The sequence below is a fragment of the Globicephala melas genome, chromosome 11, assembly GCF_963455315.2.
Source record: "Globicephala melas chromosome 11, mGloMel1.2, whole genome shotgun sequence".
Lineage (NCBI taxonomy): Eukaryota > Metazoa > Chordata > Mammalia > Artiodactyla > Delphinidae > Globicephala > Globicephala melas.
In genome coordinates this window covers 73,252,475-73,276,975 of record NC_083324.2, presented here as the reverse complement: position 1 = coordinate 73,276,975, position 24,501 = coordinate 73,252,475, and the positions used below count along the sequence as shown (strand labels likewise).

General features: G+C 43.8%; 1 protein-coding gene across 2 annotated transcripts in view; it reads right to left on the bottom strand.

Moving 5' to 3' along the window:
- Nucleotides 1–839: 839 nt before the first annotated feature.
- Nucleotides 840–24,501, bottom strand: part of RUNX2 (RUNX family transcription factor 2) — a 122,390-nt gene continuing 98,728 nt past the window's right edge. The window contains exons 6-7 of one of the 2 annotated variants that reach the window (XM_030870548.2): nucleotides 3,069–3,134; nucleotides 840–1,466 (exon numbers count right to left, since the gene is read on the bottom strand). In XM_030870548.2, coding sequence (XP_030726408.2) covers nucleotides 988–1,466; nucleotides 3,069–3,134 — 545 coding nt within the window. In that variant the 3' untranslated portion in view covers nucleotides 840–987. The remainder of the gene's footprint in view (nucleotides 1,467–3,068; nucleotides 3,135–24,501) is intronic. The other variant, XM_030870549.2, reaches the window with a different exon arrangement.

Genomic DNA, 24,501 nt, shown 5'->3' with positions numbered 1-24,501 from the left:
AATGTTTCAAGGGTCCAAATGTCATTAAATAATTATAAATATATCTTTAAAGTTATATGACCATTCACGTTAGCAAGTTACCTCAGATTTTACACATATTCATAATTTAAAAAAAAAAAAGAAGACAAATAACACACAGCCAAACGCAAACACTATCTCTACCATTATGGCTATAATAAGGTATTGCCATTTTCAGTTTTGCATAAAAGAAGAAGGGGTTAGGTGGGAAGGGGGCAGTTCGGGATCGGATTTCTTTTTGGTTAAATGGGAAAAGGAAAAAAAAAAAGTATAAAAAGGTAAAATAAAATAATCTATCCTGATGGGTACTTTTTGAAGTCACTTTCTTAAAGTAGGAAAAAATTAAAATAAAAACAACTGAACCAAACAGTTCAAATGAGTACTTGCAGAAGGTGTGAAAGCCAAGGTTTGGAACAGTTACTCTGAATGGATGGCAAGGGAACGGAAGCATTCTTTCTGCCCCTTTTCCCTCCGCGGGCACCTGGACCGGCTGTGTAAGTGGGTCTGCCGAGGGCACTGGTCCACACACAGCGGCACCGTGAGGGTGTGTGGTTTCAAAGCACAGGGGACAAGCGTCTTTGCTTTTCCTCCTGAACTTGGAGTCCACCTCTCTGAACTGGCATCTGGACAGGTTACTGAGGATAACAGACCAAATGACAACAGCAACAAAAGTACCTTTTTTTCCTTTGTTTGCTCGCAAAGGTACATGTTTAAAGAAAGAATGATCTGAAATCTGATTAGGATTGTCTCTCTTGGGCCTCTTGCTTCTCAAGAGCTACCCTCTGAGGGTTGCAAGATCATGACAGAGTGAGTGAATGCCAAGACAAAAAAAAAAAAAAACCTTCTAAAAAATAGGCACTTTGTAGATAAGCTAGTTGATATACATATATACGCACTCTCTATATATGTATATGTTGGTACGTTTGGGATGTGGCTCCCAGAGACCGCTGGGCCACTGCTGAGGAAGTTTCAATAGGGTCGCCAAACAGATTCATCCATTCTGCCACTAGAATTCAAAACGGTGGGGGAACTGCTGTGGCTTCCGTCGGCGTCAACGCCATCGTTCTGGTTAGGCAGGTTTGCGTTTAAGAGCGCGCTGCCGTTCGAGGTGGTGGTGCACGGCGGTAGCATTCTGGAAGGAGACCGGTCTCCCCCGGGCACCATGGGGAACTGATAGGATCCTGACGAGGTGCCGTAGTAGAGATATGGAGTGCTGCTGGTCTGGAAGGGTCCGCTCTGGCTTTGGGAGGAGCCGGGGTAGGGTGGTGGCAGGTAGGTGTGGTAGTGAGTGGTGGCGGACATACCGAGGGACATGCCTGAGGTGACTGGCGGGGTATAAGTAAAGGTGGCTGGATAGTGCATTCGTGGGTTGGAGAAGCGGCTCTCAGTGAGGGATGAAATGCTTGAGAACTGCCTGGGGTCTGAAAAAGGGCCCAGTTCTGAAGCACCTAAAAATTACAACAGAAGATGGGGAGGGGGGAGGGAAACATCTGTAAATAGCAGTTAAAATCACGAAAGAATTTATTTTTTTTTACAAGAAAAGAAAGAAAACTTCAGCTTTCCCCCAAAGGAACAGCAAGCCACAAACAGACTTTCAAATGCACCGGTCACTACACAGACTTCTGGGGCTTTTCTGTTTGTTTGTTTTTCACTTTACAGTCTTAGCAGCGTTGAGCCTCAAGTTCTTCACCCCCAGAGAATCCCAAAGGGCTTTAAAAGCCCAAATGTGTGCTAGGTCGTGTGTGTAAACCAACCCAACACTCTGATCAGACAGATTCACTCACCAGACTTTAAGACTGAATCCTCATTGATTTTTTTTCCCCTCTCTTTTTGTTCCTTGTTGTACCTCAGATATTTGAAAGTGACCTTTTTACTAAGTCGGACACGTTTCTTTTCCTCAGCCCAATATAAGGAAATTCCAAAGTGATCCGTTTTGTTTTGGGTACTCTTAGCAGGGCCCCTTGTCAATGAAGGAACATCAAAAAGATACCCTAGCATGGGCCTATCACTTCAACTCTTAAAATAATGTGAAATCCTGTTTTATTCCTCATCTTGGTAACAGATTTAAAAAAAAAATCTAACTAGATTTCAATGTTTTCTGGAACTATCTTACTTATCTGGGGGTGTATAGGGAGTGTCTGACCCTTAGAAATTCTCCCAAGGGTCATAAACTAGCAGGTTTTGAAAGTGGGTGGGGGGAAGGCTTGGTACCTAGGAATCACTGCATTTCAAGTCTTGATGGGAGAAGTAGGACCTGATTAAGGCCACGTGCCAACAGCAGCTTTGGGGAAAGGCTCGCTGGTAGAGGAGATAAAGCAGGAGGGTACCTCACCATCCACCCTCCGGATCCCTGTACCACATCCTACAGAATTAGCTTCAGGCCAGTTTGAACTGGGAACCTGAAGCAAAGACAGCTTTCCTCTAAAATGTAAAGTCCTTTAACTTCTAAAGCTAACAGGGTGCCTCCTTAATAGGTATTTCTGGCACTTAACTTATGAAACCACAGTTAGAAACTACTTCGTGTGGAAATTAGTTTTCGGAAATGCCAAAAACTTATAGTTGTGATCTTAAAGACAGAGTTATGAATTTCTAACACTGACAGAACTGTGACAAGCTGTTTTATAATACCAGTGTTCTTAAGATTTTGTTCACACCTAAAATCTTCCAATCCTTTGTATCTCATACATTTGCTTTTCCTACCGCTTTTGTCTGTAAGAGAAAGCACTCAGTCATTCTTGAAGGTCTTAGTGAGCAGGTACTTCTTCAGCTTCCATTTTCTTAGCCACGTTCTTGGATACTATAATATTTATTAAACGAATCATCCCAATATTTTTCTTTCAAGGTGCTGATCAAGAGTTGTTCATTTTTTGTTAAAATGCACACTGCCTGTGTTCTTTATAAAATGCTCGGGTCAAGTGCCGTGATGTGCACTGATAGCAAGAAGTGACTACTTCAAAGCAATATATCGTTAACAAGGTGTTTCTCACTCATGGACAGTCCCAATCAGACAGCCCCACCCAGCCCAGCCCAGCAATTGTGAAAAGTCTCACCTGCCTGGCTCTTCTTACTGAGAGTGGAAGGCCAGAGGCAGAAGTCAGAGGTGGCAGTGTCATCATCTGTAAAATGAGGGGATGAGCTCTAAGTTCCCTTCCGGCTCTAACGTTCTATCACCGTGAATCCCAAGACAGGAGGAGAAGCAACGGCCTTGGGGGTGGGGAAGGGGAGGCAGAGAAGGTCCCACCCCTCACAGTACCTTCCCAGAATCCACAGGCCCATAAGCAGAGAGTCAAAAGCTGGTGAGCAGCTTCTAATACCAGAAGCAAACACTTTCAAGATGACAAACCAAAACTAGCACAGTCTGGGCAGTTACTCTCTGCTTTTTATAAATTCTTCCATCCTCCGCTGGCCTCTCCCTAACCCCACCCAAATAGGAAATTCTGACAAGCTCAGGTGTGAAAAGGTACAAGAAGTGATTAGGACAGAATCGCCAACGGGGCCAGATGAGATCTGCCATCTCCCTGCCCTGTGCTTCTGTAGTACCTGAACAATGTGAGCAATTTCAAATGGAAAGACGGCACCCTTACAACACCAGCGTTTTTCCCCCACGGGAGCACAGAGCTCACACAGGTAGGCTCAGCAATGTAAAAAATGCTTCTCGTGGGTATTTATACTTAAAATATACTGTCGCCATAATTAAAATTCCAGGTGGGTTCCCTGATTTTGAGGCAGAAGCCTCATTAAAACCCTTTATGTGGGGACCCTGCCAGTAAACTCCAGTGTGGTTTTGAATTTCTCTCTCCACCTCCCACCCCCAACTTCTTGATTGTACCTGATACATTTGTCTGATGTTTTTATTATCCATCACATGCCAGGATCACTCTACCTTTTTGGCTTCTAAATGCCAGCTAATGCAAATGGACATTCATCTTTCAAGTAATGAGCTCTGGCTGTGGTTTATAGAAAATAATGCAACAAACTTCCGCTGGCTTTACAGAACTCTGACCAACGACTTCTAGTCATTTGAGACTGTCATGTCTTGAGGATTAACTCCTTCTGGGCAAAGAGAGCTCAGGAGGACTTTAAAGGGATGATACGGTCATTTTTATGTTACAGAAAATAAAATTTTCTAGAACTTAGTTATTTCGTGTTACACTGCAACGTATTCTGTAGGAAGAAATTTTAACAACTTGCTGCAGTATCATGTGAGAGCTCTTATATAATAATCAAGATGGGGAGATGGAAGGAATTCTAAACTTAAAAAGAAAGAACTTAAACCCCTTCATAACCTTCGATTATTTATAATAATTATTACAGAAGCAAAGGATATAACTAAATTTTCTTTCACTGAATGGGGTTGTACCTGTACTTCTAATCTCCGTTCTGTACAAGAACTCAGTTTTTCTTTTAGACCATCTTCTCAGGTTATTTCAACCTTGTGTCCTAAACTATTCATACCCATGTCACCAGCCACATTACGTACAGCTACAATCTATAGACCTGGATATTATATCAACTAAAGGAAAGAAAATATAATATCTACTTACTAAAAGGATCAGGATGAAAGCCTGGAGAGTTCTAAAAGTACTCTCACCCCAGTCTAATTTTAGAAATGTAATGCCGAAGCTCAGTAACGGCCCCAGTGATCTGCCTTGTAGCCTTAGAGCCAGTTTAAAACTCCAGATTACAACCTACCGATTAAATAAAGCCAGCACTGCCAGGAGTTACTTGAAGCCCAAGATAAACATGGTGCATCTTCCTGATAGGCTCGTTTTACCCAGCATGGAGACAAGCGTATGCTGTACAGTAAACATGGACGTGATATGGAGTAGGATGCAACACTTGGGTGAATTTTCAGACAAACAAAAAATGACTTCAACAAAAGTTTGCACTTGTGAAGCTTTAAACTATGCCCCCGGATTCCCTAAGGTACCCATTTATCCTCCTCTGCTAGTCTGGGGTACTCCGGTGAAAAACAAATCCAAACCCCTCATTGACTGTTTAGATGATCCTAATCCAACCCGCTGACAAAAGCTAAGCGGAGAAGGGAGCCATGTGCTCTACAAAAATCACAACGCTCCAGAGAGGCAGAACCGCAGCTAGACAAGACCTCTTCGACCTCGAACCGCTCTGCAGTCTTAGTCACCCTTAAGGAATTCGGTGGACACAACCACAGATACATTTGCTGTCTTACGAGCCTATCTGCCGAAATGAATTTGCCTAGAAATATTTAAGTAGGTTCTTCTGGTGCCCATGTGTTGCCCAATGAGAGCTACTGTTCTTGGGACACTATTTAAAAACTCTTTCGGGACTTGTTGATCTAATCTGCTCAACAGTGAGCAACTAATTCAGTTGTTCGTGGCATAATGTGAATGAGACCAAGGTCAAGGGCTTGATTCCCTTAGGACCTGCTGGTTCCCTACAGATGCATTTCATTCCACAACTGCTCGCTGCACCCTTAGCCAGTCAGACAGCTGCAGATTTATGTAGTTATCATAAATAGAGCTGCAAGAACCTTGCTCATTGAAACGGCAGCAGCAGCAGTTTTTCACAACCCAGTGTACCTGGGGAAGAATATATTAATAAAATGCCCGGAAGCTCAAATAAAAATAAAATCAATGTTAAAAGTAAAAATTTCTGGGCTTCCCTGGTGGCGCAGTGGTTGAGAGTCAGCCTGCCGATGCAGGGGACACGGGTTCGTGCCCCGGTCCGGGAAGATCCCACATGCCGCAGAGCGGCTGGGCCCGTGAGCCATGGCCGCTGAGCCTGCGCGTCCGGAGCCTGTGCTCCGAAACGGGAGGGGCCCCAACAGGGAGAGGCCCGCGTACCGCATAAAAAAAAAAAAAAGTAAAAATTTCTTGCTCCTATCCGCCAAAGTCTATGGGGAAAAACGAAATGGCCTCCCTTCACCCAACCAGGTCTCTTGGGCCTCCCAAGCAAGTGGAAAGTGTAGGGGAAAGGAGTGAAACCAAGATAAGGGAGAATAAAAGAGAAGCTCTGATCTTTTATTCTTGCAGCCTGCAAGCCTCCACTCAGTGCCTTCCACACCCCGATGGCTAAGGAGAGTTACCTTGGGTCATACTTGACTTTTAACTAGAGTGAGCTGCGGAGGGCAGTGATAGTCTAATCCCTGTTCGTCTTCCCCTTTGGGGCTTAATAACAATGATACTTGATGTTTCTAGGCCTTTACCAAGTACTTTCACATGCATTTTCTTATTCAGTAGACCCTCAAGACGTTATGGTTGGTTGAAAATGGGCCAGGAGAGCTCTGAAAAGAATGGAAATAGGAGTTTGAAAAGAATAGCAGACCGGGGTACTTGCCATTCGGGGCTGTCAGCTAGGAAACATCGTACCCATGTATCACCCCCTCTCAGCAGTGGAATTTACACGCCCCAGCCAAGGAGGGCAGCTCGGGGCGGAGAAAAGGACAAGGGGCCTTGAATCCAGGTGGAACACAGATGGGCAAATGCAGAGTCCTCTGTCCTTTTTTAATGCAAGGGCAAAAATATACAGAATGAAAAGCCATCATGCTTCTCGGCAATGAGGCGTTAACTTCAAAGCTTCATCGAGGCCTTCCAAATGGTGGGAGTTGTCGCCACACTAAATCTCAAATAACAACGTCCGGGTACTTTTTATTAACCCCCTCGCAGCATCCTTTCTATTGGAACATATAATGCATGAGATCTCCACAGAGCCGCTCTCCTCTAAGAATCTTCTTCCCTTCTACATTTTGGCTGCCACCTTCCCAACTGCTCTATTATATAATTTCCTATTTCACTCCTGTTCGAAATAGCATTTATTTTCCATGTCACTCTTTCGGGCCCTCAGCCACTACTTTACTGAATTATTAGCTGTTTCGCAGCCTGTGCTCTCCAACTACAAAGTAAGCTTTGAATGGTAAAGATGATTTATTTTCCTTTCATATCCCTCAGAACTGTCTGTATTATAAGAGCTTAAATTTTTTAAAAATATAAGTGTATGAAGGGATGGATAAATCAACAAATAAGTAAATTAGTTGGGGGATCAGGAACTCCGCACAACAGCTGGTACATTTTTGACGCATCAAGCAAATAGATATTATAATAAACATTAAGTAATGCTGACATCAAACCTAAAATGTAACTCAAATACGATTCCATACCTATAAAACCTCCTAAAGCTCTCTTTAAAGGGTGTTCAAAGCTCTCCCCGAGCATTGTTACATCAGTTGACCTCACGTTTCAGACAGGGGCCCGCAAACGGCAGTTACCACTAGTGAACGGATTCCTCTGTTTTGCCACCGTGCTGTTCCCAATATCCTGAGAGTCCGTATCTGTGTGTAAGTCTACACTGGGGAGCCACGGGGAGAAGACAGGAAGGAGAAAGACAGCCAGGCCAGAAAGGTACAGCCTGCGGGAAGGCGAGTCAGCACGCTCCTCTCCCTCTGGACCCCAAGGTACCTGTTGCCACTAAGGTCACGTGGTTTATTTGGAGTGGGCTGGAAAGCTTGCTTCCTGTCTGAATTTCTAGGTAGTATATAGAGCCAGTATGTCAGCATCATCCAGAATTGTGGATGACCTTTATAGATGAAGAGATGGCACCCTGGAGACACGTGGATCTGCGTGACATCCCGAGATGAAAACGTGGTCCTCCTGTCTCAGGCCCGAGTGTGCTACTCCCTGTCTGCATCCCTGACAGTGTGTGCCAGTGGGGAAACGTAGAGCTTCGGCCTTGAGCTTCCAGAGATCTGCATTCTATGAAAACACACACAGAAGGGGAAAATCTTCCACCTTTTCAGGCCACACAGGGGCAGAGCCTTGAAACCACAGGGTGTCATCCCGACCCAGCACAGGTCACAGCCACCCTTCACCAGGCGTGACTGAGCAGCTCTGCAAAGGGGGTGCGGAAAATAAGGGTGAGGCTATTGGCACAGTCAGAGCCCTCTGTTCTACTCTTCCACGGTCACGTCCCACTACTGCTCCGTACGAACCTTCCTCTTTGGGGCGGGGCATGTACTCAGAACCCTCACTACAGCTTTGCTCATCCCCAGACTCACGGCCACCTCTCTTTTCTCTGCCAGAGCCGGGTACGTAAGCACTGCCTTCAAAGCTCACCACTACACAAGGACTTCCCAGGTATACAAATCCCTATCACCTTTTCTTTACCCTATACATCTGCAACGTTTACAGATGTAAATTTACCACTCCATGCATTTTAAAGTATCATCACTGGTTTTAGAGAAGCATTTTCATTTTCCAGCTAAAGGGAAAGCAAATGAAGAAGAGGAACCGTGTATCCTTCTTTGAGATCCTACCTAGCAGGGGCTTCCCTGGCGGTCCAGTGGTTAAGACTCCTCACTTTTACTGTAGGGGGCACGGGTTCGATCCCTGGTCAGGGAACTAAGACCCCGCACACTGTGCAGCCAAAAAAAAAAAAAAAAAAAAAAAGCAGCTCCCCTACCTCGTTCACGGTATGGCACTGAAAAAAGACGCGTACTTCCAAAACATCTACTAAACGAATCAGTTACTAGCACAGACCCAAGCAAGCAACATGACAGAAGCAGAAATGCTATGTAAACATTACCTAAAAATCAACTTTGGACTCTACGCAGAACATTACTTTGCATTTTCCACATTGAGGTTTTAAGAGATTTTTTACATCGGTTTTCTTACTTTCCCTGAATTTGTCCCCTCACATTAAAATGATCAAGTATCAATCACTAAATTAGTTTTACTTTTAATTTCATTAGACAATGGGTGGAAAAATATACCCGCCGTGGGAGAAATGTAATGGATCACGTTGATGGAGAAGAAAGCAGCAAAATGAGGATCTGAAATCGATTTTTTGAAGATAATGAGAGGTCAGACCAGCAAGCTCCACGGTTTTGCAAAAGAGAGGAAAAGTGCCTCGACTATCCAGTATAAATATTTATTTTCCGTGTTGTAATGAATTGTACTTTTCCACTGCACCCTCACAAATTCTGAAAGACCAGCTGATCCCAAGGCTAAGAAAGTATGCTATGCTGAAGGAAAGAGAGAGAAAAAGGAAAAATAAAAATAAAAATAAAGCCAAAAACACACAACCTGGCAATTTTCAGAAACTTCAACCATCCCTTAAACCCACCCAAATTTTGAGGATATGGTTGGAATAATACATTTCCTCTCGGTGAGAAGGAGGGAGGCCATAGATGTGCAGTGCGCGTGTGTGTGTGTGTGTGTGTGTGTCCGTGTGTGCATGGGGAGGGAGGGTAAGAGAGAAGGAAGAAACCAAAGGGTGAAGGGGGGACAGAAACGGAGGAAAAACGAGAGAGATCTTCTTGCTAGGCCTTGATTAAGAACTTTTTAAAGGCTACGAAGGGTGGATAGTCTTTGAAACCAGATCCGCCACAGGAAGGAGGCCAGCACCCAGGACACCGTGTCTTTCAGAAGGGGCCACCCACAGTGCCGCGGTGGTCATATGACTGCTCTGTCACATCCTGAAGCCATTTCCAGCCCATGCACACGTCTGTGCTCCCATTTAGAGAGGATGGGATATATGGGGAACACACATATGGAAACACTTTCAGAGAATCAGTTTCCATGAAATTCATAATGAGCCAAGTGGCTTCAGATGTGGTTGCGTTCCTCCGATTAGCCAGAAAAAAAAAAAAAAGAAGGAAGAAAAGGAGGAAAAAGGGACAAATCCACCCTTTCAGACCTTATTTCAGTTTCAGAGAAATTAAAAACCACTAATGACTTATGGCTACCAAAACACAGAGCCACAATTAAGACAGGAGGAACTAGGAAAAAGAGGGACAGAGGTTTAGAAGCAACAGTCTTTCCCTCCTAAAAATAACAGCTTCAATATCAGTAATCTTGTCTTAAATCAGGGGGAGGCTTTCCTGTGACGGTATCTGCCTAGGGTGGCATAATTTTCTGACATCCTGCAACATGCAGTGCGCATGCGCACGTGTGGGGTGGGACCACGCGGACAGAGGCAGAGGCTAGGAGACCGGCTTTTATTCGATAACATATGTGGCCAATTAAGATTATTTTAAAAATTGCAACTAAATGATAAATTGTTCCTAAGTAAATCTTTCCAAAAAGCCTGAATGCAGAAGGGACAGCCTGGTATTTTCCTGTGGCCTGTGCTAATGGTAACTCAGACTATATTAAAAGCAGAAATTTATGAACTGGTTGAGATGTTATATATTAGACAATCAAGCTCAGCTGATAGGAAGGCATGAAATACAAGAAGGGAACAAATGGGGGAGGGACTTTAAAAAGGGACATTGAACTGATATTAGTAAGTTAAGACGTTAGTTTTATATTAAAACCAAAGCAGATACACTATGGAGGAAAATTCACATTAATTTTAAGGTATAACAGGAGACAAGAAAATGCTCTCCAGGCAAGAGGCGGGGTTGTTTTGGGTTACGTCAGCAGATTGGGGGGCGCAGAGTGGGGAAGGAGCCGAGTTCCCTCTGCCCTTCGGGGTGCTCCAGTGGGAAAGTCTTTCAAGCTTGGCACGTCGTTTAGGAATGCCCTGAGGATGCGCTGGGTACCAGCACTGGCCGGTGCTTAACAGACCAGTCTCTGCTCCAAGCATAGGAATCCTCCAAGCGATTTTGTAGTCACAGCATCCCATGGTGTCTCAGGTTTTACTACGGGGAAAGAGATTCGAAGGTTCCCACCTGCAGAGGATCTGTGCTCCATGGGAGATGTCTACTCACATTAAATCCTCACCCCAGCCCTGGGAGGGAGACAGTTATCACTGACCCCACATTATGGATGACAGACTGAAGCCCCAAGAAGCAAAGTGATTTCCTCAAGGTTACAGACCAGTAAATGGTGGCCTGGGACCTGGCCCCAGACCTAGGGGGCTCAGCTGCCACAGTCCCCTCCACGGTTCAGGGATTCTGTGTCACTTTCATGCGAGTTCTAACATACTGGTGGCCATGCCTACCTGGAGGGCAATGATGGAGAGGGTTCTGATCACTTGTCAGTGACAGGCCTGGGGATGGAGGTGGGGATGGGATGTGGAACGGGGTGCGGTGGGGGGGCTGATTCCTGCCACCTATTTTCCGTGTTCGACTCAGCCCCAGAATTCTCATATGGTCCTTACCGTTGATGTTCTGAGTGATCGTAAGCAAGTCACTTTATTTATTCCCCAGGTTCTCTCATTGGGTAAGACTCTTGTACGTGAGAACAGGCAAAAGTACACAGCAAATAGTAAACACCTCCACCTCAAAAGGGTATTCCTTCATACGGTATTACTTGAATTAGTAGAGCCAGAGATGAAGGGAAATTTAAAAATTGGGTCCAAGCTAGGAAAGACGTGAGCTGAGAATTAGAATCCCGAAACTCCTGATTCACTCCACACACCCAGCTCCAGACCCAACCAAACTCTTCTGTTAAAAAAAAAAAAAAAAAAAGCCTCTTGCAGTGGGAAAAGGAGGCTAGGAGAGCAAATAATTACCATAGCAACCACATTCCACCATCCCCTAAATGCGCAGTGTTTTCAGATCCAGCTCGATTCTCCCCTTCTTAACATCCAGCACCAATGCAATTGCAGACTCTCCCTGTGACTGCCTCTAGCGCAGACCCAGGAAGGCTCCAGGCAGCAGCTGCCTGGGAGGTAGCATCGCTCAAAATGTGACAAGCTCGGGGCACCGTGTTTTTCAAACAAAATTCCCTTCAAAGGGCTTAGCGCCCTGGTGTGGTCCCACAGCCCTGAGGCCATCCTGAACCTTAACGCCTGTGTCTCAAACCAGCCGATGTCCCAAGACCCAGCATGTGAACCAGATGACCAAAGTGCTCTGGTTCAGGCTCGACGTCAGCTCCACAAGCTACAGCTCTCCCGGGCCTGATATGACCCACGTTAATCTGGGATCAAAGCCACAGGCTTCAGCCTCAAGCTGTGTCCTGCCGGGACCTGTCCTTACCCGTGCCCTCTCTCCCTCTCCAGTCAGACGCATCCACTTACCGGCTCCCTCTGCCCATGCCCTGGGAGGGGTTCCTGTCCCAGGGAGACCATGTAAGAGGCTTCCTGGTCGTGACAGAAGGTAGCCTTAGATCCAAGGTCCACTTGTGTGTGTGTTGTATCTGCTGCCCAGGTGGCTTATCAATCCTCGTCTCATCCAACTTGCTGGTTCCTCAAGCTTTCCTACCCGTTCTGTGACTTCAGGTCACGCTTTTTACTCGGGTTTGTGTGTATGTTTCTAGATCTCTCTATTAGGAACACAGCAAACATTTGCTGGAGTAACAATCCTGTCCCAACTTCCCTTTCCAGTTTCGTTTCTCACGCTCCTTCTTTGGGAGCTCTACAATCCATTCAGACTGGACCCCTGTCCATGTTCTGTCCTGTCCACCTTCCATTTTCCCTCCTTCAGGCGCTGGGTTTACGTTATTCCCCTCAGCCCTCAGTGTCCCCACCTCCACTCTATCTCAATCCCTTGAAATTCTAAGCAGCCTGTAAAATCTACCTCACAATCCCCCTCCGCTTCCAAGAGTCTTCTCGTGTTCTTGCTTTGGCCCAGAGTGACCCCTCCTCCCTCTGCACCTCGTTCTTCACTTATATTTCTCTTCTAGGCAGGCGTGCGCACGCAGAGGACCTACAATCACCTCGCCACTTCTACCAGCCTGTAAATTCCTCGAGAACCACAACTCTGGCCTCCATATCTTCAAACGCACCGTAGCTCCTCTCAGAGTGACATTCGGGAAGTTTTTAAATGTGTGAGAGGAGAAAGAGATGGTGATGCCAGGTTTGACCTAAAGCCTTGCCTCTAACTGCATTCTGCCTGTGCCTTCTGATTTCTGCCTGTCCATCTGCAGCCGACGGCTCTTCCTGACCTACGACCCCTGTGGTTTACTTGCACCGAAAGGGCTCAGGTTAGTCCCAGACCCACAGCACTGCTCTGCCCACCGGTTCTGGGGTGCATCTCTCGTTCTAACCTGTCCCCTGGGTTTGCTCCCTTATACTAAGAGCAAAAATTTGTTCTGGCTTTTTCAGTCCCAAGCAAACTGTCCCGTCCCACGTCGACACTGACTCTCAAAAATAATAGTTCAATTAAAAAATCATGTCGCAAATGTGTATGTTGCTTTTTAGGTTGTCACTGTTTTTACATACATCTGGTTTTACCTTCACAAAAAGCCCAGCTGATGTGGAAGCTCAGTCAAGGAAAGGAGGCACCAACTCAAGGACGCAGCCAATTAGTGGCAGAGCCAGGATGGAATTGTTGCGTTTCCTAATTTGTCCCTTTTCCCCACGCAACTTGTCCCTTTAGCGTCTACTACTTTTCATCCTAAGAGAAGTCCTGACAGGGAGAAAGATGGTATTTCTTTAACAACGGGGATGATCTCGATTGAATTTTTTTTTTTTTAAGTGATGACCGGCATGCCTTCTCACATTGAAGGTTTATATCCAGTAATATCAGAAACCAAATGACAACCTTTTATTTAACTGAAAAACGGACTCACTTTGAAAAGAATTTCTTTTTCTTTCTTGCTAGGATTCAGCCTAAAACCATGTACAAGTCTTCATACTGTCCTGAGACAATGCTCCTTATGTAACTTCCGAATCCAAACACAGTGTTGCAGTAACTCGTTCCTCTGACATTCTGAGTTTTTCCACTCAGGCCCTGCACACGGAATTAACTCAAAACTTCTGCAAGAAAAACGTCCCTTTTAGAGTTTGATTTGGCATCCATTTCAAAGAGCTGTTTGTATATTTTAGAATATGGAGAATTTTCCTTTGATTGAAACCTCTCTTTTCACAATGGACAAGAGATGATTTCTCTTCTGAGTGATTTAAACAAAAACAAACACATCTTAGTTACATAGAACCTTGTTCTCAAAGTGGGTTTTTTTTGACACAAATCAAACCCTACAGATTGTAAAGCATTTGGCAAAAGCCTTCAAACAGCCAAAGCCAAAGAGTGAAATTTTCCTTGTTGTAGGAGATAAACAAATACTAAGGCAAATGGAAAAAAAAAAGAAAAAGAGGACCTCCTTTCACTTTCTACTCTGCTCGATAACATTGCCCTCTCAACACACACACCCACCCCTGCAGAGGGGTTTCATCCTCAATGTTTACTCCTGGTGCTAGAGGAATAACCCTGCCGCAAATGGACAATTTCAACATCTGTTTGTGGCTGCTCCCAGACTCCTTGTACGTCTTTAGGACATGAAGACCGCTGTCTCCCAAGTGTAAACAGACACACCTAATTATGTATTAAGGTGTCTGAGAGGAGCTACTTGTTTCGATGACCAAAAAAAAAAAAAAAAAAAAAGAGGGCCTGGTCAGCTCCATATCCTTGAGAGAAACACACAAAAACACAACAAATAGTCCAACAGTAGCTCCTCCAACAGTGGAAGTTCTCTGCCTGCCCGAAACCTGAGCCCGATTTTTCCCCAGCCTGGGCATACTGTCCACTGAGTGCACTCTAGATGTGGCCCAAAACAGCTGATGACCGGCCAGGAGAGATGGTGCTGTCACCGACGTGGAGCAGAGTCTACTCGTTCTATTCATAAGGAGTTAATTCGAGGGTGAAAAGAGGAAAGGGGCCAAGGAGATAATTCAGGGATAGCTTTTTTTTTTTCCTTCAGGTCACAATGGCCATGTGCGGCAATAGCAAAATAACGTCAGCGGTCTATTAGATATGTAGCAGGAGAATAGGATTCTAGAGCCTTGGGCTAGCAGTCGGGGTTGGGGAGGGGTCTAGTCACAGCAATGTCCCTAATGGGAAGGGTGATCATGGTGGAGCCCCCTCCCACCCCATTCTTTGTCAGTAAAATGATGGAACTTGACTCAATCATCTTTATGGGTTTCCAGCTCTAAAATTCGAATTCAGCTACATATTACAAAACCTTGAGAATTCCAAAAGTACCTTTAAAATTCTATTAGAAGTGCTGTTCCTCTAAAGAAAGGTGCCCATTCATTAAAAAACAGTATTACAGTCTTTTTTTAAATGAAGTATATAAATCCACTGTGCGAAAAATACCAGGTTTCCCTCGATATACAAAATGCCGATTAGAAAATTAAGTTCTTCCACAAAATAAAAAAAGTATAACTGTTAACAACAGTTTGCAAGGAGGCCAAAAGAAAATGGGAACACTATTAGCTTTTCAAGAAAGTTTTTCGTCATTAAATTTAGCAGTAAAGGGGGTTAAAATTTGCTTTAGGCTCACACATTCAATGAGAGATACGACGTGAGCTATTTCTCTTTCTTCTTTGTTCTAGACTTTTCCAGCAAATTGTTTTGATCTGACCTATCTGAAATTAATATAAATATTTATATCCACCTTTCCAACTCTTGCAGGATAGGATATATTGTTATGCATAATTTAAGTAGCTTAAGTTTCCTTGCCCCACACATAAAAATACATACTTTCAGGTTTTAAGATTTCATTAATATGTACATTTTTCATCTCAGAATAAAATTCAGGTTTACAAAAATCAGAAGGTGGATTATTTCCACTGTTGTTTCTGGTAGGAATCTGGTGAATTTTACTTTATTTTGGGTTCTCTGACCTGTAAGCATGAACATTGGCTACTTAGGAAGGATTACTGGTGTTATGTCCCCCAAAGATAGCCTGGAAAGACCAATGTGATAAGAATCCCTCTTAGGATGACACCCAACAGGTTTTGTAGCAAAATCTGGCTCTGATGTGGAGACCCCTATGACAACGCATGGTGGGGAAAGCACACTTGGAGCCCAGAGATGTGGGGTTGAGTCTTTCCCTCCCCCGTCTCCCCATGTGACCTAGAGGTCAAGTCTCTGAATGTCCCCGAACCCAAACTCCTACTGGCAAAACAGGGACTATAATAACATCTATACTCCGATGAGCTGCTGTGAGGTCAAATGAGAATGTCTGTGAAAGTCTTTTCTATATATTTAAAACACTATCTAAATATTATTATCATTATTAATCCTGAGTTTTGCTATGCACTTAATTTTACTATCACCTTTGGATATAGTTGCTATTGTATACTCCTTCCCGTTTTCCTCTGCACCTAATCTGTCGTAACACGGTGTTCTTCTTCTGCAGGCCTTACGTAACTTCTGCCATCAGAAAAGCCACTGTTATCGATGACGTGAGCGTCCTGGGTCTTTTCAGTTTCCTCTGGGAGTTGCTGAATTAGAGCAGCAGGAGAGCTCCAGCCTCCCCACCAAGAGGACGATTCCTCCTCCCTGGTGGTGTCTTCAGTTTTTCTTCACACGTTCAGGGGCGCCTGCCCGAATCTCCGCGTCTCCTGGCCGACCCAGCCTTCAGAAGACCAGCATCCTGTCGTGCTGCTGGAGGCCCCTCGTCCTCACACTGCACTGGGCCATGGTCCTTGTCACACCCAGTGTGATGCCACCGGAATCCACAGTCCCAACCCGCAGGTTGTATCTGTACAAATCTCTTTATTCGTCCCGTTTCCCTCAAGGCTAACTTGCCTATTTATTTGTTCTATTTGTTAGAGCTCACTTGCCACATTTTTCAGTAACTGCAGAGCTTTACCTCACTGTGAATGGCTCCAATCCGCCTTCTACATAATCTCAAGTGGTACTTGCTTATTCGATTTTTACAAACTTTCAGGAAGATTTTTTCCTCCAACTTCCAAGCGGAAGTTCTGTTATTTACCATTTGAAATGTTACCTTTGTATTAAAATGTTAGCAGGAAGACCCTTGGGTGGGGTTCTTTGGTGAAATAGTTTTTCTCTTAATTTAGGCACCAGGGAACACGGCAAAGAGCTGGGCAATGCCACGAAGCCACCTGCAGGGACCCAGGGCGTAAGCTGTGGCTTCTAGCTGACACTTCAAATACTAGCTTGGAAGGTCTGCACAGGGGCTGAAACACAACCACATCGCCAGTTTTCTATTTCCACGGTCCCTAAATAGAGGCCTAGTTATCTATCTCCTTGCCCACTTTTGTAGTGATTTTCAACATAATACTGCAAAGTTATAGCAAAAAAGAACAGGACCAAAGCCTTAAAACTGGAAGGGACCATGAGCCTGATCAAGACCACCCCTCGGGCTTCCCTGGTGGCGCAGTGGTTGGGAGTCCGCCTGCCGATACAGGGGACACGGGTTCATGCCCCGGTCCGGGAAGATCCCACATGCCGCGGAGCGGCTGGGCCCGTGAGCCATGGCCGCTGAGCCTGCGCGTCCGGAGCCTGTGCTCTGCAACGGGAGAGGCCACAACAGTGAGAGGCCCGTGTACCGCAAAAAAAACAACACACACACACACACACACAAAAAGACCACCCCTCGTTTGAGGAAGAAGCAAGTCTGACCATCAGGATTCAGACCTGGCTCCTGGGGAGAAAACAGCCCTCCTTCTCAAGCCTGTTGTCTTTAAGTTTTATTCCTTTTAAAAAGTGCCTATTTTTTTTTCCCCAGTAGCCTGTTATTTGGTGTTTCTCAATCTGGTTTTGCATCCTCCTTACACTGAGTCTTTTGGTTTCAATCTTCCTTGACTGCTCTATTCTAAATGACAAAGCCAGAGAGAAAGGTTAAGAATGAGCTTCCACAGCTAAAGAAATGTCCCACCTGTTATCCGGAATTCCAATCCATCAAGTTTTCAGAGCCCCTGGAATTATTCTACATGTCCCATCCCAGGAGATGCTGATGCCCTTTGAATCGTACCTTATTTTGGGTCCTTTGGGCTTCCAAAACTCAGTATAAATCCATCAACTAAATTTTAAGTGGATCAGGTCACCAAGAAATATGCTCCCCAGACTCTGAGTTTACTGCTCTCCTTTCCTTTAAAACAAGCTAACAAATGGTGGTAACGGTTTTCAGGACACACCTCCCTCTGCACCTTGGCACTGCAGGAAGAAGAGGACGCTGGTGTCCATGGAGAGCAGGACTTTTGTTACTTTTCAAACAGGCAATGTCAAAAGTACTCATATCTTCGTAAGATCTGGAAGCTAATTACTAGAACCACAAATGGAAGGTTTGGGGGTGGGGGGAGGGAAGACTCCCTCTTGAAGGCCCGGTTAAAGGATTTGAGAAGGGAGTGATCACTGACTACAGCAGTGACTCTATACAAGAGTCTCAGCTGTTTGAAGATTCCTCCTTTAACCCTAGTTTGTGCTTATGAGATTCTGCTTAGAACAAGTCCCTCATCCCTTATCAACTCAAGTTCTTCCCAGTTTAAGCCATGTCCCCATTTCTCAGTCCTCTGGGAGGCAGGTGTCCGGGGTTGTTGACTCCATTCCCAGTGAGCACAAGTACTGGTGTCCCACCCAGCTTTCCTTGTCTCAAATGCAGGAGATGAGCTAGCAAGCCTGATGTAAGGAACCCCCAGCCCCTTGCCCAGGGGTCTCCTCCCGTCAGGGCTGTTGCCACACACGCTTCCCTTGTGATCATCTAATAGCCCCTGCACAGCATTTCACTCCATCTTAAAAGCAGTGTATAGCATATAGTATATAAAGGCCATGAAAGACATAAAAACACAATACCTACATTTTAAGAGGAGGACATACAATGCGGGTCAGTCCTCCTAATTAATCTCATCAGTGCACTTCACTTCACTGCACTGTAGTCGGGGTTTGCACGGTGCCAAGGAAGGGGAGCTACTGGAAATAATCAGATTAATGTGTCAATGAAAACAACCAAACCAAACATTTCAGCTCTCACAATGGATTGCTGGCCTGAATTTTCCAGGTGGGTGGTTCTGTATTCACCTAATAAATCAAGCAATTCCTGAATTACCACTTCACTCTGGGGTGTATGAACAGCGTCTAAACATTAACTACGGTTTTATAAGATGCAGGATTATTCCTTTTAAAGTAAACTAATGACTGGGGTGGAGGGAGAACTACTGAAACATTTTGATGATACAGGGGTATTTGCAAATACCGCCTCCAATCCGCAGTCTCCCCATCCCCATCCCTTCCAGGTAAGCATAAAGCACCGTCCTGTCACCAGCATGACTGTCACAGCCTCCCGGCCACACCCTTGCTTTCTCCCTCATCCTCCTACAAAATTCTCCCCCAAACAGCCAGAGTGACCTTTGAAAGACAGAAATTCATTTTTATCATGACCTTGCTTAAAATCTGCCAGTGGCTCATCACTGTAGGTACCTGCAAATCCAAACCTCTCATCCTGACCAGCGAGGCCCTGCATGGCCTGGATCCCATCCCTCTGACGGCATCTCACCTTCTACACACTCCAGCCACCGGGCATTCTTCTTGCCCACTGCCTGGGGTGATGGGGCAGAGCTACACCTCCTGGCTATTTGGATCTCAGCTTAAATGCTTCTTCCGCATCACATCACCCTATGTTATTTTTTTCACAGCACATATCCCTAGATAATATTTTCTTATTTTCAATTGCCTACCCTTCCCCAGGAAAAGCTAACATGTATTGAGTGCCAGGCATTCTTCTAAGGGCTTTACATATATTAACTACCTTTGAGTCCTCATAACAACCTTTCAACATTGGCGATATTATTATTACTATTATTAGCCCATTTTACAGATAGAAAAACTGTGGTACGGACAAGCTAAGTAATAACCCCAAGATTACACAGCTAGTGAGTGAAGAGGCCTGTATTTAAACCCAGGGAGTCTGGCTCCAAAGACTGAATGTTTAATCACCACGTCATACGCCATTAGAAAAAGCTTTTATTCATCACCGTATTAATAAAGATTTTTATCATGTGGACGTAAAACACTATGATAGCAACGCATCACTAAAAGGAAATTTGTTATAATTCTAGTCATATTTTCTCTAAATATATCTAATTTCTTTAATATAGAAAGTCTGGTCTCTGATCCCATTTATTCTGTTATTTACAAAATTCACCTTTTGTTTTAATAACCTTTAGCTTACAAGGTTCTCATTTCTCCAGTGAGATAAAGTACACTTCATTATAACCATCCTCTGGCAAAGAGTGCGTAACACAGAAAAGGTGCATAAAGCCACGCAAGGGTGTGTAAAATGTCAATGAAATTAAGTTCCTTGATTTTATTTATTTATTTATTTATTTATTTATTTTTGCGGTACGAGGGCCTCTCACTGTTGTGGCCTCTCCCGTTGCAGAGGCTCCGGATGCGCAGGCCCAGCGGCCACGACTCACGGGCCCAGCCGCTCCGCGGCATGTGGGATCTTCCCGTACCGGGGCACGAACCCGTGTCCCCTGCATCGGCAGGCGGACTCTCAACCACTGTGCCACCAGGGAAGCCCAAGTTCCTTAATTTTAAATTAAAGCTGGGGTTTCAAAATCTGTCTGCAGACCCTGACACACATGCACATCTATGAGGCTTCACCATGTACAGAAGCTCAGCTGTGGTCAAGTGTCAAGTTCTTTGGCATTAATTAACCTGATCTTAGGTTGCTTCTCATCAGAATCAACTGGAGCACAAGACAAAGCTTTCCTTGACATCTGTAGTAGTTATTCCTACAAATTTAGTTCATAAATCAAATACTATACTAGCCTTTATTCTTATTATGGGTGGCAGTATCCAGTTTTCTGATGTGCTTTCAGGCCTTAATTTAGAATCACAGACATTCAAAGCTTCACGAGTATCTAGCCCAACTAACTCATTTCACACCTGAGGAAACTAAGACCCATGGAAGTTAAGCGACCTGCTCAAGAACTCAGAGGCACATCCAAAATTAGATGCCAGGTTCCTCAATTCCTAGCCAAGTGCTGCTTCCAACACACGTCCAGTGATGCTATGAGAGTTTAATCACTGTGCCCTATGCCTGGGCCTCAGAAGAAATGTTTTTCTGATAAACCAAGTCAATTCAACACAATTTTATTGAACAACTGTTATTTTATCACTGTTGGGTTCTATTCTCCTTGGGGATGCGTGTCCCAAATTTAAATGCTTCCATCATTTGCTGGATTAAAAAGATTATTTAAGACTTTACTAACCCCTCAAAGAGATACTAATCCAACTATATCAATAATCACATGGAATGCCAATGGTCTAAATGCACCATTAAGACAGAGACTGTTGGAGTGGATCAAAAAAAAAAAGACCCAATTGTATGTTATCTACAAGAAAGGCACTTTAAATACAAAGGCACACAGAGATGACGTAGAGCAACAGGAAATCCCATTCATTGCTGGTGGGAATGCAAAATGCACAACCACTTTGGGAGACAGCGTGGCCGTTTCTTACAAAACTAAGCAGACATTTACCATGCGATGCGGCAACTGAACTCCTCGGCATTCACCCGAAGGAGTTGAAAACTTACGTCCACGCAAAACCTACACACAGATGTTTATATATTGTGAGGTACTCACAATACCCATGAAGAGGTATGGTGTTATTGAAAGACTCGGAGTAGTCATAAATGTACACTGCAAACTCTAGGGCGACCACTAAAAAAAGGTTAAAGAAGAAGTAGAACTGATATGCTGAGAAAGGAGAGAAAAGAGGATCATATAAAACACTCAATTAAAACCACAAAAGGCAGAAGAGAGTGGAAGGCAAAAATCAGATAAAGAACAAGGCAATGAAAAGAAAAGAGTAACAAATGTGGTAGATGTTACTCCAACTGTATCAGTCATCACTTTAAATGTCAATGGTCTAAATGCGCCAATTAAAAGAGAGAGTGGATGGAAAACCGAGATCCAGCTAATGCTTCAAAGGGGTGGTACTCTTGACAAACTATAAACTTCTAAGGTCAGAAAAAATGGAACTTGTTCTATTAACTGCCCAGGGAGTCAAACTCTTTCGTTTTTGGAATCTTTTTTTTTTTTTTTTTTTTTTTTGCGGTACGCGGGCCTCTCACTGTTGTGGCCTCTCCCGCTGCGGGGCACAGGCTCCAGATGCGCAGGCTCAGCGGCCATGGCTCACGGGCCCAGCTGCTCCACGGCATGTGGGATCTTCCCGGAGCGGGGCACGAACCCGTGTCCCCTGCATCGGCAGGTGGATGCCCAACCACTGCGCCACCAGGGAAGCCCTTCCTTTTTGGAATCTTTAAGGCCAATTCTCCACCACACCTTTAAGCAATACTGAGAATCACTGTTTTCCCAAGGTGTAGGTTGGGAGCTTACAGGTTTGTTACTTTTGATGATGAGGACCACAACAGTATTATCAGACTTTTTCCTCTTTTCCAAGCCTGTTTTTATTTCCTCTGTAGTTGTTATATAGAAAGGGTTCTTCTTAATTACATGTGGATTTATTGTATCCACATCAATGGGTTTATTACTGATTTATTATGAATCACTGCTCTCCTTGGCATAGGGTGGAGTGTTTATAACCATCCTGATACTTGTTATTATTATTCCATTAATGATAACATTATTATTAATTACAACAGGGAGCTGGAACGGTGACCGTTGGGGTTGGAGACAGCTGTAGCCAACGTTTGGATACAGAAACATTGGTCTTATCCCAGTCCCCCATGCTTGGCAGTTTCTAAGCTGGTCACTTAAGGTGAAAGTCTCTCTGGAAAAGATATGACACCTTTCTGAGGAAGAAATCCTTTGAGATATTCAGGGACAATGTTGCCTGAGCAGTATTTTAATTTATAGGATGTTCATAGACTTGACATTCATGAATTTCTTGAGAGTCACATCAAAAAAATAATAATTTAGACAGTTTAGTCAAATGGGATCCTAGATTTACCTCAGAACAAGTGACTTATGTTCCAACCCAATTTAATAATATATGCCTTCCTATTTGTTTTATGAAAATGAACTCTTCGAAATAAAATACTACCCAAAAATGACTTGGAACCATTCAAATTTAAGTGCTGTAATCTACATTTTATCATATAGAATTTAAATTATTCAAAAGCTTTTTACTTGTTTAGTTATATCTTTCTAAGTTCTCCCTTATAATTATTTCTACATATTAACAAATGTAAAAACTAACTTAATATAATCATGCAGTTTCTCTTTCCCTTTTTCTACCAGCACTGATCAAGTAATATTTCCTGAGAAAGCAGTGCTCAATAAAGTAAAAAATAATACTAATAATGTATTTTTCCTGAAAAAAAGTAAGTAGTAGCTTGGTTGATATTTAGGATTATCCCAAATAAGAGACCTGTTAAGAATATTCGCATGTATTTTCATTCTAAATGTAGTGAATAGGTAAATACATGCACATAATGCATGTATATGTTAGAGCACATGTCTAACGGTGTTCCTTCACTTTAAAAGAGACAGTGGAAAATTCTATAACATCATCACGTGCTAGGACCATAGTTGTGTATACAGAATATGAAATTAAGGTAAATGACAATTATCCTTAGTCTCCGATACAGCCCCACTTCTAGATCTATTCGCCAATTCCTAATGGTCAGAGCATAGTTAACCCTGAGGCATGCAGCCCGGACTACTGGGTAGACTTTTCTTCTTCAGGCACGGACTTCCCATGAGCAACTACATGCAGAGCAGAGAGAGAGTAACAGAGGTAGCAAAGGATTAGAAGGCCAGGTCCTTGGCCTAAAGGAAGCTTTCAATCTAGCTGGGAAAAGACAAGGTCTTATATATTCTTGTCATATCTTAAGAAACATTATGAAACCACACGTGTCAACAAGTGTAATTTTTTTTTCAGCTGAAAACGTAATTGTCGAAGCAATTCAGAGTAAAAATACAATCTGAGCAGAATGGAATTGAATTTTAATTTCCTACAGGAGAAGACTTTAAGTTTACGCAGGGGCAAAAGAGATTTCCTTTCACTAAAATCCTGAGCAGTTTTTGCATATTCCGGCATCCACACGGGCTGGTATCATAATGTAACCGTGTCATATTCTCATCATGTCTTCTGAACGAGACTGAAACCTTCCTGAAGGCAGAGATGCTGTCTTCTGTTTTGCTTTTATTCACTGCCTGCCTAAGCACATTTTAAGTCACATACTACGTATCTGTTGACCCGACTTGAAATGGCTGAAATGAATTGAAGAAAGACACTTGAGGTTGGAAAGAAAGCAAGAGACTACTAATATATTGGGTGACATTAATGAAAATCCAAAGTTCTTGACAGGTAGAAACTATTACCTGAATTAAATAAAATAAAACCTAACAGGAAGAACTATAAATTTCTATACTTGGATCTAAAACACAAACAAAAAAAAAAACTGCAGAAGTTAGAAATGGGAGAAGCGCAGCTTGACAGGAAGTGGCAAATATGAGAAAACAGTGTAACATGGCCACCAAAGAACCAAGACCACGTTAGCTGGCACCAGCAGGGGCCAAGAATAAAGAAGCCTGGTTCTCGATGCCAGGCATTAAGAGGGCCACTGAGAAAGTGTAGTTTGCCCAGAGACCACGGACCAGGACGGTGAGGTGATGTGTCACCAAACCCCATCATACGGCAAGAGTTTAAAAAGCGGGGGGCGAAGAATAGGTGAAAACAGGAAAAATTCAGAAGACTTTGTGAGAAATGACAGTTGTCCAAACCAGATCTCTTGCTTTGTTTTGGAGGAATAATTTTGCTTCACTTTATGGCTTAGTTAATATAATTTCTATCGTTTTCTCAGAAAAGATTTTGACACTTTATTACATGACGGCTATAATTAATGTCAGACTCTAAATTAGAAATCAAAAACTCTATTTGATCATTTGGTTTCA